The following is an 18,441-nucleotide window of genomic DNA, read 5'->3' as shown; positions in this document are numbered from 1 at the left end:
TTCTTGTCATAAGCATATATTTAGTCTTCCCCTTGTTAACTGCAGCTCTTTTTGATTCTTGACTCTCCACTAAGTCCCCTTCTGTCTTTATCAACATCATCAATTTAGACTAAATAATGCGCTGATCTAATCAGTAGTGCTGCCCCAGAGTTAATCTGATCTTTTTCGGCACTCTAACCAGAGTGAAATTAAAAAGTACATAAGAAAGACCGAGATCGTTTTCTTACAACTTCAAGTTTTGTCATCTTTTTGTGTTCTTAAAACATTCAAAAAATTTTGTTTTTTTATTATTTTATACGAACGTCAAGTGAGTCACCATTTAACATTTTGTAAACAATAATAATCCTCATATCTTTAAATTAAACATGTTTTATTCCTTTATTAATTAAATAATGAAAGTTAAAGTAAATCTAAAAACATCTGTTAATGTTGAATTTGGTGTTTATGTTTTATTATTATTTACAGCGCCATCTGTTGAGTTAAAATAAAGCTTGATATGTCAGTTTCTTATCGACCTGTCCGTTCGTGTTTACATGAACGGAAATGAAGTATTTTTTTTAATCTTTTCTTGTAAATAATTATTAATTTTTGGGAAAATGGGCAGCACGGAGTACGCCCGTGAATTAACAAGACTATCAGTTGCTAAAATTGTGCATACAATAGGATACCACACATCAAACACAAGCCCTTTGGAGATACTTACTGATATTGCTGCCCAATATATTAAATCCTTGGGGAAATTAACAAACGAATATGCCAATTTATGTAAGTTTTTCTGTTATTAATTAAGTTAAATTATCACATGGTTTTGCAGATAATTTTTCTGAGGCTAATTTGGATCATCTGGGCCTAGCATTTCACCACTATCACATAAACCTACCTGAACTTGAAGAATATATAAGTAACGTAGATATGGGTGGGCCCCCTTTATCAGCTCCAAATTTTCCAATACCAAAAGAGAATCATCTAAATTTTTTAAAGCCAGGGAGTAAAGAATGTGTTACAAGACCTGTACATATTCATGAACATTTACCACCTATGTATAATATGAATGAAGGTAAGATTCTATATATAGGGTGTGTGAAATGTCTGGAATATACCCAATAATTTCGCCATTTGTGGGTTTAAAGAAAAATGTTTTAAATAAAAAAAAGCTGTTTACTGGATATCCGGTTTTATTATTGCAATATTTGAATAAAAATGAAATTAATAAGAAAGCTGATAAGATACCTCAACTTATTTGGATCCAAGATACAAAAGGAACTTTTTTGATGCTGATTTAATTAATGTAGCAACTCTAAAAAGAGAATAGAACTATCAAATTTAAAACATTTTCAGAGAACACTTTTATTAACACTTTTTTAAAATTTATTTCTCAAGAACTAAAAGTGATTTTTCAAAACGGCTTTTTGCATTAAAAAGAGGATACTTTAATTAATAATTGGTGATTTTTCCACAAAGATCCTTCAAGAAATTAAATTTATAGCGAATTTTGAAAATTATCGCAACATCGAAAACTTCAAATATTGTTTTCTCAAAAACTAAAAGTTATTTTTCAAAACGGGTTGGTTCATTGGAAAGACGACACTTTTATTAACACTTTGGGAAATTTTCATACTCATATTCCAAGAAATGGATTTTATAGGAATTTTTAATACTTAATCGGCGAAAATTGCAAAATCGATTATTTCAAAAATTTATTTCTCAAGAACTAAAAGTGATTTTTCAAAACGGCTTGTTGCATTAAAAAGAGGATACTTTAATTAATAATTGGTGATATTTCCACAAGGATTCTTCAAGAAATTAATTTTATAGCGAATTTTGAAAATTATCGCAACATCGAAAATTTTATCAAAACTTCAAATATTGTTTTCTCAAAAACTAAAAGTTATTTTTCAAAACGGGTTGGTTCATTGGAAAGAGGACACTCTTATTAACACTTTGGGAAATTTTCATACTCATATTCCAAGAAATTGATTTTATACGAATTTTTAAAACTTAAACGGCGAAAATTGCAAAATCGATTATTTCAAAAATTTATTTCTCAAGAACTAAAAGTGATTTTTCAAAACGGCTTATTGCGTTAAAAAGAGGATGCTTTAATTAATAATTGGTGATATTTCCACAAGGATCCTTCAAGAAATTAATTATATAGGGAATTTCGAAAATTTTATCAAAACTTCAAATATTGTTTTCTCAAAAACTAAAAGTTATTTTTTAAAACGGGTTGCTTCATTGGAAAGAGGACACTTTTATTAACACGTTGGGAAATTTTCATACTCATATTCCAAGAAATGGATTTTATACGAATTTTTAAAACTTAATCGGCGAAAATTGCAAAATCGATTATTTCAAAAATTTATTTCTCAAGAACTAAAAGTGATTCTTCAAAACGGCTTTTTGCGTTAAAAAGAGGATGCTTTAATTAATAATTGGTGATATTTCCACAAGCATCCTTCAAGAAATTAATTATATAGCGAATTTCGAAAATTTTATCAAAACTTCAAATATTGTTTTCTCAAAAACTAAAAGTTATTTTTCAAAACGGATTGGTTCATTGGAAAGAGGACGCTTTTATTAACACTTTGGGAAATTTTCATACTCATATTCCAAGAAATGGATTTTATACGAATTTTTAAAACTTAATCGGCGAAAATTGCAAAATCGATTATTTCAAAAATTTATTTCTCAAGAACTAAAAGTGGTTCTTCAAAACGGCTTATTGCATTAAAAAGAGGATACTTTAATTAATAATTGGTGATATTTCCACATAGATCCTTCAAGAAATTAATTATATAGCGAATTTCGAAAATTATCGCAACATCGAAAACTTCAAATATTGTTTTCTCAAAAACTAAAGGTTATTTTTCAAAACGGGTTGGTTCATTGGAAAGAGGACACTTTTATTAACACTTTGGGAAATTTTCATACTCATATTCCAAGAAATGGATTTTATACGAATTTTTAAAAGTTAATCGGCGAAAATTTATTTCAAAAATGTATTATCATTTATCATATAATTAAGGACAGCATTTTTTATTTAAAACTGCGTTCTTTTTAGTAAAATGTTACATCTATTTTCTTAAAAAAAAGAATTATGTCTATTATCCTATAACTCATGTATTAATTGAAAAAGAAACAAAAATAACGTGCTCATAATAACTTAAAAATAAAATATATAAATATTGATTATTTTAGCTTGGTCAGCTAATTAAGGACATTTCAAATTTTTCAAATATACTTAAAAAGTTTACATTTTATACATAAATTTTCCTGACGCGTATCATCAGGCCAAGTCACTTTCATGGCGCGTAACGGAAATCCAGGCCAAAGAAAACTACTCCAGTAGAAGATCGCTTAATTTGCAGAAGCAGAGCCAATCTTTTTTTGAGTTCTAAGCGAATTCATTGCGAAATAACGGCTCAATTAAGTATTGAAATATCAATGATGCAAAAACGTACTTGAACGTTTAAAAGGTTATCCTACTAAATATTAGATTTAAATGAAAATTTACATTTAAAACGTAGTTAATTAATTAATTGTTAATGTATAAAAAAAACTGTATTATTTTCGTTTTTGTTTCAATAATTACATGAATAATAAGATAATAAACATAATTTTTTTCGTTCAAAAAATCGAATCCCTGATTATATGACCACCACTGTTTATAATATAGAACTTATCTTATTTTTACAGTTGTTAATGAAAATGAGCCAGAACCAATAGTGGAGGATCAAGTGCAAGATGAAAAACAAGAAAATTCCAGCACAATATTTAAGCGCCCTTCAGAAATATCACCCAGTGATAATTTTAAAAGACCTAAGTAAGATAATCCTCTTAATAAGGCGTTTTAAAAAAATTATTATTCATTTAGATTGGTGTTAGAAGAAGAAGGTCGGCCAACGAGAGAAATAAGTAGTGTTATGATGACCACATCTGGTTTCATATCACCAGCACGCGAAGGAAAATTACCAGAATCTAGAACACCTTTAGCAACATTAGAAACAGCGCCCCTACCGAATACAACCGCTCCACCAAATCCGCCAGCAATCAGCAAACCAAAAGGACCAAAACGAATAGAAAAGAAAAAAGAGAAAGGTGCAAAAGAATTATTTAAAACGCAAGAAGATAAAGTTAAAAAAGTTACAACTCCGAGAGAACCGAAAATAAAAGCAACCGACAAACAAATAGTCGCGAATGAATCTAGAGGTGGAAAAACCCAAAATCAAACTAACAATCGAGTTAATAAAAACTCGATGGGAAATAGATTAAAACCTGATAAATCTGGTGTAACAATCACTCCCATTATGCCATTAGAAAATATAAAATTATTTTCAGAACCCGACCGTAAAAAAGCAAACATTTTCCGTAAAATTTCCGCAAAAGCAGATAAATCAGAAAATAAAGTAAAACCTAAAGATGAAAAATTGGATTCAAGAGAAACATCGCCTCTTCTTGTTATAGATGAGCCCTTCATAGATACAAACCCAACTAATAAATTTAATTTAATGTCTGATGTGACGGTGGAAATTGTTCCAAAACCACCACCTCAAAATCCCCCGCCTATTAATCAAGAACGTTACTTCTCAGATGACTCGCCCCCAGGCACACCATTAACACCAAAAACTCCAGAAATGGTCTCGCATAGTCCACCATTAACTAAAGAGAAAAAACGACGTGAAAAACCGCAAAAAATGAAACGAATACCAAAACAAACAAACGTTGATGCTGGAGATTTCGAACTTTATCCTCGACCAAAAACCCCGGAAGTAGCCAATATGTTTCAACCAATTCCGTTTCCCGTTTTTCCTCCGTCTTTAGGGCCTGGTTTAATTCCTCAATCGTTGTTTCATAACATGCCACTTCCGCTTGGTGTTCCAAGACCACCGTTTCCTTCGCCCCTTATTGGAAGTAATCCTATGATTATGGATCTTGCGATACCACCGATAGCACCTCCTATTCTCATCGATGACGACGATGAGGAGGAGGAAGAACAACCACCCAAACCAGAAAAGAAAACCAAGGAACACAAAAAAGAGAAAAAGGATAAGATTAAGAAAAAGAATAAGAAGGATAAAGTCAAGGATAAGGCGGAGAAAAAGAAATTAAAGGAGGAAAAGAAAGAAAAAATTAAAAAGGAAAAAAAGGATAAGAAGAAAGAAAAGGAGGTAATTTATTATTATTTAATTTTTTTATTTTTTTCATTTATGATTTTTCTTGTTATTTTTGATTTGAAATGTTATTTATACAGCAACGTGATTCTGATGTCCTTGTTCCAAAGCTTACATTAAAATTAGGATCTCCAGCTTCTACAGTTACTTCCGCGGAAACTGATAGAAAATTGTAAGTATTTATTATTATTTATTAAAATTAATGTTGGGCTCAAATATTATTTTTATACTCTAGAATGTTGCAAAATATCATCCAAATCGTTTTTTTGTACAATATACATTTATTTTAATGGTGGAACGGATTTTTTAAAATCCGAAATTTCGCCGATTAAGTTTTAATAATTCGTATAAAATCCACTTCTTGGAATATAAGTATAAAAATGTCCCAAAGTGTTAATAAAAGCGTCCTCTTTCCAATGAAAGAGGAAATAACTTTTAGTTTTTGAGAAAACAATATTTGAAGTTTTGATCAAATTTTCGATGTTGCGATAATTTTCAAAATTCGCTATAAAATTAATTTCTTGAAGGAACCTTGTGAAAATATCATCAATTATTAATTAAAGTATCCTCTTTTTAATGCAACAAGCCGTTTTGAAAAATCGCTTTTAGTTTTTGAGAAATAAATTTTTGAAATAATCGATTTTGCAATTTTCGCCGATTAAGTTTTAAAAATTCGTATAAAATCCATATGTTGGAGTATGAGTATGAAAATTTCCCAAAGTGCTAATAAAAGTGTCCTCTTTACAATGAACCAACCCGTTTTGAAAAATAACTTTTAGTTTTTGAAAAAACAATATTTGAAGTTTTGATAAAATTTTCGATATTGCGATAATTTTCAAAATTCGCTATAAAATTCATTTCTTGAAGGATCCTTATGGAAATATCACTAATTATTAATTAAAGTATCATCTTTTTAACGCAAAAAGCCGTTTTGAAAAATCACTTTTAGTTCTTGAGAAATAAATTTTTGAAATGATTAACAATTTTGTCGAATTTTGCAATTTTCGCCGATTAAGTTTTAAAAATTCGTATAGAATCCACTTCTTGGAATATGAGTATGAACAGTGTCCAAAAGTGTTAATAAAAGTGTCCTCTTTAAAATGAACCAACCCGTTTTGAAAAATAACTTTTAGTTTTTGAGAAAACAATATTTGACGTTTTGATAAAATTTTCGATGTTGCGATAGTTTTCAAAATTCGCTATAAAATTAATTTCTTGAAGGATCCTTGTGAAAATATCACCAATTATTAATTAAAGTATCCTCTTTTTAATGCGAAAAGCCGTTTTGAAAAATCACTTTTAGTTCTTGAGAAAAAAATTTTTGAAATGATCGACAATTTTTTCGAATTTTGCAATTTTCGTCGATTAAGTTTTAAAAATTCGTATAAAATCGATTTCGGGGAATATGAGTATGAAAATTTCCCAAAATGTTAATAAAAGTGTCCTCTTTCCAATGAACCAACACGTTTTGAAAAATAACTTTTAATTTTTGAGGAAACAATATTTGAAGTTTTGATAAAATTTTCGATGTTGCGATAATTTTCAAAATTCGCTATAAAATTCATTTCTTGAAGAATCCTTATGGAAATATCACCAATTATTAATTAAAGTATCATCTTTTTAATGCAAAAAGCCGTTTTGAAAAATCACTTTTAGTTCTTGAGAAATAAATTTTTGAAATAATCGATTTTGTAATTTTCGCCGATTAAGTTTTAAAAATTCGTATAAAATCCATTTCTTGGAATATGAGTATGAAAATTTCCCAAAGTGTTAATAAAACTGTCCTCTTTCCAATGAACCAACCCGTTTTGAAAAATAACTTTTAGTTTTTGAGAAAACAATCTTTGAAGTTTTGATAAAATTTTCGATGTTGCGATAATTGTCAAAATTCGCTATAAAATTAATTTCTTGAAGGATCCTTATGGAAATATCACCAATTATTAATTAAAGTAGCCTCTTTTTAATGCAAAAATCCGTTTTGAAAAATCACTTTTAGTTCTTGAGAAATAAATTTTTGAAATGATCGACATTTTTTTCGAATTTTGCAATTTTCGCCGATTAAATTTTAATAATTCGTATAAAATCAATTTCTTGGAATATGAGTATAAAAATTTCCAAAAGTGTTAATAAAAGCGTCCTCTTTCCAATGAACCAACACGTTTTGAAAAATAACTTTTAGTTTTTTAGAAATAAATTTCATGTCTGTTCCATTACTAATTTATTTAAATGTATATTGTTCTCCATGTAAACTCATAAGTTGGTGATTGCATTACACATTAATTCATTTATCAACTATGTTATTGGAATAACTTGTTAAAATAAAAATAATAAAATTCAACATGTTATTTAGGAATATAAAACCTATATTAAAAAAAGAAGAAGAAGAACCTAAAGTAACTCATACGGAATCAACAAGAGAAGTTTCGCCAGAATTAGCAAAAATTAGCGCATTGGTAACTGGTCAGCCAAAACCAAAGGTGACAACTCCAATAAGTAAGTGTTGGTTTAAAATAGTAAAAGCGTTGATTATCTACTTGAAGTAAATAGTAGACGGCATGATTTTTATTTTATTTTAATTTATTTTATTGATATACTGTAATAATAATGATTATTATTTTTAAGCATCACAATTCTGATTTTATTTTTTATGTTTCCACACTTTAACTACTAACCAATTTGTTCCATTTTATGTTTTGGCCTTGATTTATCGCATTCTCTCCGTTGTTTGTTTAGTTTGCGTAACAACAAACTTGAATTTTATATATTAGTTAAATATAAACTTCGGTAAAAAAGTACTTTAATATTTTCTTTGATTATACAGTTCAAAACGACCTCTATCCGCCTAGCGGCGACACGTACCACTCTCAAATGAAAAAATCTATGTTTAAACCGATACCAAAAAAAGAACCAGAACCAATACCCGCGATTTTTCAGCCGCCACCGTCTCGTTATATCGTAAGTAATTAAAAGAAAATCGCTGAACGAGATCTGTGTTCATTCAAATCTGACCAAATAGAGTTTTCATTTTCATTGATTTTTTGTCATCATCTCAATAATCCCCATTTTCAATTTCGTATACAGCTTTTCCCAAGCAAGGAACTTCGATTATACCTTGCTAAGGACACCTGTATAATTCATAGATATTAAATCAGCTTCTTTACAGCTTCGTATGCTTCCTATTATTTTATTTATTGAAATGTGTAATAGTTTTTCGATTTTAGAAAAATTTTGCTATTAAAATCGAGAAACACTTCTTTGTATATAAATATTTCTTCTTTTTTCGCATGCTTAAAAATAAGAAAAATTTTTAAAGTTAGTTAAGGTGGTGGATAAATTTAATCGGTATGCATGGATCGGTGCCAATTCTCAATTTATTTCTTTTTAATATGTATCTAGCATTGATCGGTTAAAATTATATTTTTTATAGCAATTTTTTTCACTCATTAAAAAATATGTTTTTATTATAATTTTTTTCATACATTATCTAAAACATAAGTTTGTAAGTAGAGGATGAAGTGATTGAAGAACCAGTGGTGGTAACTTCGCCATCGAAACACCAAGGTCCAGGTAGGCCCAGAATACACCCTGTTAAACAGAAACCAATTAAAGCGCAAAAACAGCAAGTAGCGCAACAACCTCCACAACAAGTACCAATTAAAGTGAGTACTGAGGAGACCCAACTGGTGAGACATTTTTTTAACATCTTAGACATCCTTCACATCATTCTTTTTCGTTAAAAAACGCATTTTTTGGTTTGGTCAGGTTTGAGACTAACCGCAGCACAGTTTTTTTTTTAATTTTTCATTTTTTGTTCTTTAGGATAAAGAGGGGAATGAAGTTTGGATTTGTCCCGCTTGTGGTAAACAAGACGATGGGAGCCCAATGATTGGTTGTGATGATTGCGATGCTTGGTACCATTGGTAAATCAATTTTTTTATTTATTTATTATTTTTTTTATTAATACTACTATTTTTTATTAAGGGTGTGCGTTGGTATACAAGTACCGCCTGATGATCATGAAAATTGGTACTGCAGACAGTGTTTAGCTAAAAAACAAGAAGTTCATCAATCTGATAAAAAGAAAAAGAGGAAGAGGAAAGAAAAGAAAGAACATTAATTTTATTTACTTGCTATTTCTAACGTATTTTTGTACTATTTTAAATCTTATTAATTATTTTATTAATTGTAATTTTGAAGATAACTTTATTCATCTTTATTAAATCTTTCAGTGTTTGAAATAAATAATATAGTTAATATTAATAAATTTTGTTTTATTTTTGGTCAAAACGTTATTTTTGAAACCACTCCAGAGCAAGGAAAAACGGTTTGAGGATGACTCGTCGATATATTCCAAATAGTAAATAGCCAGCTATTACTTTGGTGTTAATTTGATCAATATTGATTACAAAATACAAATAAGTTAACTTTAGTAGTTAATTTTATAACAAATCTTATTGTCATTAATTGTAGCGCTTCTGAAGATGACCCTATAAGGTCGAAACATGTAAAGCGGATTTATATTAACAATAAAACCAGTACAAAATTTTTTACATTATTTTGGTTTAACAAGATGATGATGTTTTATTAATAAGCCGAGGTCGCGTAGCGGGCGAGGCATATCCTCGATAGCATTTTCTTTAAGGGTGTCGGTTATAACACCTCGACTATAAATAATCTCAGCCATATGAATTCGCGACCAGCATCTTCATTGTCTTAATATAAAATAGATGTATAACAAATATCACGTTTTATCATTAAGCCGAGGGCGCGTAGCGGGCGAGGCACAGCCTTGATAGCTTTTCTCTTTAACGGTCGATTGCAACACCTCGGCTATAAAGGATCTCAGCTATAAAAATTCACGACCAACTTTTTCATTATCTCAAAATAGAGTAATTAGTTGCATAATAACATGATGATGTTTTATTAGTAAGCCGAGGTCGCGTAGCGGGCGAGGCATATCCTCGACAGCATTTTCTTTAAGGGTGTCAATTATAACACCTCGGCTATAAATATTCTCAGTCATATGAATTCGCGACCAGCATTTTCATTGTCTTAATATAAAATAGTTCTATAACAAAGATCACGATGTTCTGTCATTAAGCCGAGGTCGCGTAGCGGGCGAGGCAGAGCCTCGATAGCTTTTTTCTTCAACGGTTGATTGCAATACCTCGGCTATAAAGGATCTTAGCTATAACAATTCACGACCAACTTCTTCATTATCTCAAAACAGAATAATTAGTTGTATAATAACATGATGATGTTTTATTTATAAGCCGAGGTCGCGCAGCGGGCGAGGCATATCCTCGACAGCATTTTCTTTAAGGGTGTCGATTATAACACCTCGGCTATAAATAATCTCAGCCATATGAATTCGCGACCAGCATCTTCATTGTCTTAATATAATATAGTTAGTTGTATAACAAAGGTCACAATGTTTTATCATTAAGCCGAGGTCGCGTAGCGGGTGAGCCAGTGCCTCGATAGCTTTTTTCTTTAATGGTCGATTGCAACAGCTTGGCTATAAGCGATCTCAGCTATAACAATTCACGACCAACTTCTTCACTATTTTAAAATGTAATAATTAGTTGTATAATAAAAAGACGATGTTTTATTAATAAGCCGAGGTCGCGTAGCGGGTGAGGCGCTGCTTCGATAGCATTATATTTAAGGGTGTCGATTATAGCACCTCGGCTATAAATAATCTTAGCCATATGAATTCGCGACTAGCATTTTCATTGTCTTAATATAAAATAGTTGTATAACAAAGATCACTATGTTCTATCAATAAGCCGAGGTCGCGTAGCGGGCGAGGCAGAGCCTCGATAACTTTTCTCTTTAACGGTCGATTGCAACACCTCGGCTATAAAGGATCTTAGCTATAACAATTCACGACCAACTTTTTCATTATCTGAAAATAGAATAAATAGTTGCATAATAACATGATGATGTATTATTAATAAGCCGAGGTCGCGTAGCGGGCGAGGCATATCCTCGATAGCATTTTCTTTAAGGGTGTCGATTATAATACCTTGGCTATAAATAATCTCAGCCATATGAATTCGCGACCAGCATTTTCATTGTCTTAATATAAAATAGTTGTATAACAAAGATCACGATGTTCTATGATTAAGCCGAGGTCGCGTAGCGGGCGAGGCAGAGCCCCGATAGCTTTTTTCTTCAACGGTCGATTGCAACCCTCGGCTATAAAGGAAAAATCAACTTTTATGTTGAAAAACATGGTCAATTTTTTGGAATAAAAATTTCATTTTACTAAAACGTTAAAACAAGTAACAAAAGCAAGCGTTAACTTCATAATTGCAAAATAAAAAAAATTAAAAAATGATACAAAAGTTGTCTTTTCAAAATTCTCCAAAGCGTAAAGGTAACATTTCAGCGTTTGTGTAAAAAATTGTATAATTTAATTTTTACAAGTAGGCTTTAAATTTTATAACAAAAGCTACCTCCTGTCAAAATAACAATTAGTTTGTATCTGCAAAAAGTAAACTTGTATTACAAAATTAAAAATGAATTATACAAACGCTGAAATGTGCGAAATGCATTACCTTTACGGAATGGCGTGAGGTAATTCGGTAGAAGCAAGGCGGTTGCATCAAGCCAAAACTTGTTTCTATGCATTCACTAACGACTATGAGAAAATGGAAGTTTTAAAAGGAGTACTGATGATAATGAGCGGCCTATGGAAGTTGCAAATCCCCAACTAGAAGAGGCAGTCCTCAACGAAATTGATGAAAATCCGACCACAATTACCAGAAAAATTGCTCACAACTTAAATCTATCTCACTCGACGGTTTGAAGAATTTTGAAAAGGCAACTTTTGTATCCCTACCGTATCCAAAGAGTACAAGCCTTATTGCCAAGAGATTTTAATTTTATATGTTCTTTCCCTAACTTTACCTATAACTTCACCTCTTTGCCATACACTTTTAGGTGTTTCTTGGTATCTAACTATTTCACGATTTTGGCAGTTTTTTATAACTTTTTTATAGGCATTATTATTATATTTATGTGAAAAATTTGTTGTAAAGATAAACATAAAATTAGAAACAATTTTAACATCATTTAATAACAAAGAATTCAAGAAAGCGTATATAAAAGAAGAGATGAATTCAGATTATGAAAATTAAGAGTGAAACTGACGTGGCTATTGTTCCTGAAGATGACTAAAAAATAGTAAAAAAATTCCACCCTTCTGAAAAGCAAAGTTTTTTATTCACATAAATATTCTAACAAGATGGGAAGTAATAATATTAATGATTATTATTATAATATTTTCCACTTTTTTCTTTATCCTATTTCAATTTTGAATTATAAATAGTTTTGTTTATAGTTTTCGGTTGTAATTTCTCATTACTCATTAAAATTTGACCTGGAGTATAACAATGTAATACAAAGCTAAATAAAAATCATCATTTGCTTCCAGCGATTTTTTGAACATTTTCTTTATGGTTTGTATTGTTCTTTTTGTTTGACCATTAGATTGTTGATGATATGGAGAAGAATTCATAAATGTAAAATTCCATTCTTTACCAAAATTTGCATATTCTTTACTCTTCAGTTCACTTCCACTATCTGATATTACAATTTTAGGTATTCCGTGTCTCGCAAAAATTGATTTAAGACTCTCTGTTACCTTTTTTAATGTCATATCTCTATTTAAATTTATAATTATATTATAATTTATTTGATTTTTTACCTGAAATATGTTCAGGCCTATTTTCTGCCAAGGTTTTTTTAGCCTCTTTTAATTGCTTTCTTGAATTTTCCATTAGAATGCAGAAGAGTAATCTAAGTTGCCTAACTTTAACTTATTTAAATAAACTAAACTAAATTCATTACAGTAAGTTGATAGAAACTTTTTTTCAAATTTTTGGACATGTATTATGAAACATTCTGTATTGCGCCACCTAATGAGAAAAAAATGATACAACCATAACAGACATAACCTAAAAATGTTTAAATTTCTAACCTTAAAATAACAAAAGAAAAGTGAAATAGAATTTTTTTGTTTTTCAAATAATGGGTGACGCTAATTCACCTCCAAAGAAGAAATTTAAAACAAAATTATCACCACAAAAACCCAGTGAAAGGAAACAACGTAATAAAACGAATGTTGATGAAAAATTTAAAATGCTACAAACAAAATTAGTGCCTATAAAAACTACCAAGTCCAAGGAGCCACCCCTTAAACAAAGTAAATTATGTTTGAGCAAAATAAAAAGCGACACCAGTATTTTAAAACAAAATATTAAGAATGAACCAGAAATTAGAACATTAGGAGAATTTCAATTTCGATCGAAGTCAACATCACAAAGCAATTTATCTAAATTAATAACTTTCCAATCGAATGGTTATAAAGTAGCAAAATTAAATAATAATGAAAGTAAACGGTTCATAAACCAAATTCTTATTACAAATGAAAATGAAGATGTTAAAGAGAGAAATGAAATTGATAACCAAGAATTAGGCCAATTAATAAAAGATGAGGATGAGGTTCTTTTTACAAATGAAAATCTTGACCAACAACAGCAATTAGAAAAAGATGAGGAATTGGCGAGATTATTAGATGCAGAGGAGCGCGAAATTTTCTCTAGTCAATGTTCTGTCGAAGATGATGAACGTTTCGCGAGATTATTACAAGAAAAAGAAGAAATTCTTACAAACCGATCAGCCGTGGATGCAGCAATGGAATCGTTCGGTAATGAAAGCTCTATGCAGGATGATGAAGATTTAGCAAGACTCTTAGATGTTGATTGGGATGAACATTTTGCTGAAGACAACAAAACACAACCACCAACAAACACAAATCGAGTTAGCCATACAAAAGACTTTCAAAAAGTGTATCCTCACACTCCAATAATGAAAGAAATACTTCATACGAGGTTTGGTTTAAAAACGTTTCGCCCAAATCAAGAAGAAGTTATTAATGCTTGTCTTGAACAGCATGATTGTTTTGTGTTAATGCCTACGGGAGGTGGAAAAAGTTTGTGTTATCAACTCCCAGCTGTCTTAACACCGGGTGTTACAATAGTCATTTCACCTTTGCGAGCACTCATTATTGACCAAGTGGATAAATTAAATGCCTTAGATGTATGTATAGAATTAAATAATTAATTAAAGTAATTAATTCATTTCATAATTTAGATAAACGCCGCCCATTTATGTGGCGACGTAAATCGACAAGACACCGACGCAATCTTACTAAAATTAAATTGTAAAGAACCCATAATAAAACTGCTTTACTTAACACCAGAAAAGATAAATTGTAGCGCATCCACTCAGCAAACGATATCTCAATTGTATAACCGCGATAAATTATCCAGATTTGTAATAGATGAAGCGCATTGTTTATCTCAGTGGGGGCACGATTTTCGACCCGATTACAAAGAATTATCAAAATTACGCAAACAATACCCTAAGGTGCCAATATTATGCTTAACAGCGACTGCAACTAATTTAATTCAAGAAGACGTAACAAACGTGTTAAAGCTACGCGATACTAAAGTTTTCATAACAAGCTTTAACAGGCAAAACATTAAATATGAGGTATTAAAAAAACCGAAAGCCGCTGAGTTATTAACCGAAATATCAAATTTGATCAAATCTCGATTTGCCCGAAAATCCGGGATTATCTATTGTTTGTGTAGAAAAGAATGCGATATGTTAGCAAACGAATTACGCAAAAAAGGAATTAAATCTCGATCGTACCACGCTGGAATGTCCGATAATCAACGAGGAGCGGTTCAACAGCAATGGATGAACGATGAGTATCACGTAATTGTAGCAACGATAGCGTTTGGGATGGGCATTGATAAACCGGACGTTCGATTTGTCATTCATCATTCCGTTCCAAAATCGGTTGAGGCTTTTTATCAAGAATCGGGAAGAGCGGGAAGAGACGGAGAACTTTCCTACTCATATTTATTTTATTCATACAGCGACATAATCCGGTTGGAAAAACTCATGAAATTAACAGGGGCCCGAAACCGACAAAACGCGGCGGGTCACAACGAAAATTTGAACCAAATGGTGGCGTATTGCGAAAATCGGGTCGATTGTAGACGCGTTTTGCAACTCTCCCATCTCGGAGAAAAATTCGACAGAAATATTTGCATAAGTAATAAATCATCCACTTGCGATAATTGTTTAAAATTAAATACTTGCAAATACATCGAGAGAGACGTAACCAAAGAGTGCCAAGAACTAGCAATATTAATTAACGATCTCACTAAAACGCAAAAACTTACCATGGCTTTAGTTGCGGATATTTACAAAGGATCGAAACTAAAAAAAATTATAAGCTGCAGATTAAATCAACACGCACTTTACGGGAAAGGCGCCGAACAAAACAGAGCAGATATTCAAAGATATTTAATCGAAATGGTTTCGAAAAACTACTTGCAAAAAACCACCACAAACAGCGGAGCCGGATTCCCTGTTCAATACATCAAACCAGGCCCAAAATATAAAGACTTAATTAACAATCTAGATAAAATTAAAATATCAATCAACGAAACGCCCGTTCCATTAAATGAACCAAAACCATCAACATCAAGCGCACCAACACTACCAGTCGAAATCTCCTCCCCATCAGATGGCCAAAACTATAAAGTATCTTCGATAAAATTAAAATGTCACGAAGAACTTTTAGAGGTTTGCAACAAATTCGCTTTGGAACGACGTGTCACGTTATCGTCGATAATAAATTTGCAAGCTCTGCGGATCATGTCGGAACAACTTCCCGATAATAAAGACGATTTTATGAAAATACAACACGTCACCAAAGCGAATTACGAAAAATTCGGCGATGCTTTATTGGCCGTTACAGTCAAATATAGCCAACAATTAAAGGAGTTATCTCAATCGTCGACCGCGAGGGTTTGCGCGGATCACGCAGATGTCGATGATTTTACGGTTCCCAAAAAACCGAAAAAAACTGTCAAAATGAAGTATAAAAAATAATAAAGAATTGTGAAGAATGTTTCATATTAAATTTAATTTATATTATTTCGTTACTTTAATTGAGTACATAATTAAACGTTTATTTATAACTCGTTCGAACGTATTTTCTCGTTACAATTGGTGACGCAAATAATAATTGTTGGCTCCTAAAGATGTCCGTAAGGTTTATTTCGGCCTGGGACTTTATGTGCACCACTCTTCTCCGGTACCACCCCTCAGGGTATTTCTTCGGAGAAACTGCGGGCGTTGGATGGTGGCTCGCTCATCTCTAATGGGAAGTATGAAAGTGTAAAATTTTCCAGTTACTTCCATCACGTCTTGCTCGGGTTCAGATATGCTCCGTCTTCTGGTATTGGATGCAGTACTCATATTCGGGTAGGTATACAATAAAAGGTACTGATTACTTTTAATTTTCAGAAAGCAAAACCTTAACTTACTGGTATCGGAGGGGGGCTCTTTGGCAGTAAAAAAAAGTGTGCTCCGCATCATCCAAGTGAGTGTCTCCGTAGCTGTTGACTTTACCGATTTTCCGTAGATAGTTGCGAAAGCAGCCATGTCCCGTTAATAGTTACGTGGTGTAGAAATTTATTTCACCGTGTTTTCGCTCGCACCATTCCTTGACATTTGGGATGAGTCTTGCTGTCCACCTCCTCCATAGCTCCGTATTCCACGAAACTTGCTATGTCGTACATTATTATTTCTGCCTTTGTCTCATATATTTTCTTTCTTTTAGCAGCTAAGAGGTCGATACCGCCGGTCCCATACAGCCCTATAACATTAGTATGAGTATGAGCATGGTTGTAACTGTGTCGGCTTTAATACAAGCCGTCTTGATGTGGTCGCGAAAAGTGTGTTTGCTGTCCAGCATCATTCCTAGGTATTTAATCACTTTCTTACTGGTGATTCTGGTTTCCAAGCCGCATCTGGACACTAGCTCAAGGATACTTCGGCCCCTGGAGTCGATACTGTTTGCACTCCATTCGGTCGCTTTCCCGTTAAAATCTCCCGCCACGCTGATTTTTCTTCTCTCGATCATTTGGATCGTATCCTCGAATTTACGCTCAAACTAACTGATCATTATCCCACCTTAGCCAGCATCGTCTTCCCTGGAGAAGATTTTCGACAGGCGATTTCTGTAGAAATTAAAAAGGGGACCGACTCAGTGATTAATTTCAAGAACTCGAAGAATATTCTAGGGTCGGTTGTCTGGGAAGATATTATTAAAGACACGTCTGGCGTTGATGCATGTATGGAAGACTTCCTGAAATGCATTAACTTATCTATAAAGCAATCCTCTTTCTTTAGAAAAACCAATAGCAAAAACAAGAAGCGATTTATTTAATAAAAGTACTAAAATACAACATACCTGGAACACCGCTAATTCATACATAGAGAGGCAAAGAAAACTTACTAATATAACTCAGATAACAAAAGGTGTAACAACAATTAGTGAACCTATTGAAATTGCTAATCATTTTAATGATTTTTTTACTGACATTGGTTCGACATTATCTGCCACCATTCAGAATGACATTCACTGCGATTTGCCGGTAACAACTAACAATTCAAACTCTCTATTTCTACTGCCTGTCACTGAGGATGAAATTACTGACACTATCAAAACTTTAAAAAATAAATCATTTGCCTCAATTAATGATATCAGTATTTTTAATAGATGCTTTTTGGTGTCGCTTCCCGCGACCCCTAAAAAGAGTATTAATTGTCCCGATATACAAAGATGGATGTAAACTTGAACCGACCAACTATAGACCCATATCGTTACTAAGCACTTTGTCCAAAATATTTGAAAAAATAATTAAATCTCGTTTTATTGCATTTCTTGAAAAAAATAACATCTTAAATAAAAATCAATATAGTTTTAGGGCTGGGCGGTCTACAAATCATGCAATTTCGCGCTTAACACAACTCATTCATTACTCTTTGGATAGAAGAAGGCCCTGCATAGCTACCTTTCTAGATCTGTCTAAAGCTTTCGATACAGTCCATCATGACATTTTGTTAAATAAACTGGAAATGTGTGGATGTAGAGGTAGCACTCTTGAGTTATTTAGGGACTACTTAAGTGAGAGATATCAGCAAGTTAATATAAACGGTGTTGCTTGCTCTGAGAAATATTTGGTGTCCCGCAGGGCACCGTCCTGGGACCTCTACTCTTTCTAGTTTACATAAATGATATATTTGATATTCATCTTGAGGGCGAATCGTGGTGTGCGATTTACGAATAATAAAAGCTTGGTTAAATAGAAATAAATTATCACTTAACATTAAG

At 32.0% G+C, this 18,441-nt stretch overlaps 1 protein-coding gene across 1 annotated transcript; it reads left to right on the top strand.

Moving 5' to 3' along the window:
* The first annotated feature begins 440 nt into the window (after nt 1-440).
* On the top strand, nt 441-16,196 carry LOC111425247 (TBP-associated factor 3). The gene is made up of 11 exons (XM_023059164.2): nt 441-765; nt 815-1,057; nt 3,697-3,823; nt 3,875-5,168; nt 5,252-5,343; nt 7,522-7,664; nt 8,679-8,854; nt 8,991-9,091; nt 9,153-9,285; nt 13,188-14,279; nt 14,334-16,196. The coding sequence occupies exons 1-11, from the start codon at nt 597-599 to the stop codon at nt 16,149-16,151; spliced, it is 5,388 nt and encodes a 1,795-aa protein (XP_022914932.2). The 5' UTR covers nt 441-596; the 3' UTR covers nt 16,152-16,196.
* The last annotated feature ends 2,245 nt before the right edge of the window (nt 16,197-18,441 follow it).

This window comes from Onthophagus taurus, chromosome 8 (assembly GCF_036711975.1).
Source record: "Onthophagus taurus isolate NC chromosome 8, IU_Otau_3.0, whole genome shotgun sequence".
NCBI lineage: Eukaryota > Metazoa > Arthropoda > Insecta > Coleoptera > Scarabaeidae > Onthophagus > Onthophagus taurus.
The sequence above is the reverse complement of the archived record's forward strand: the minus strand, read 5'-3'. Positions and strand labels throughout refer to the sequence as shown.

Excerpts from the sequence above, each read along its gene's own strand:
- LOC111425247 (XM_023059164.2), top strand. The coding sequence starts at position 597 with ATGGGCAGCACGGAGTACGCCCGTGAATTAACAAGACTATCAGTTGCT. Across the intron at positions 5,169-5,251 it reads ATAAGAAGAAAGAAAAGGAG|CAACGTGATTCTGATGTCCT; the intron begins GTAATTTATTAT and ends TTATTTATACAG. Across the intron at positions 9,286-13,187 it reads GGAAAGAAAAGAAAGAACAT|AATTTTTTTGTTTTTCAAAT; the intron begins TAATTTTATTTA and ends AAAGTGAAATAG.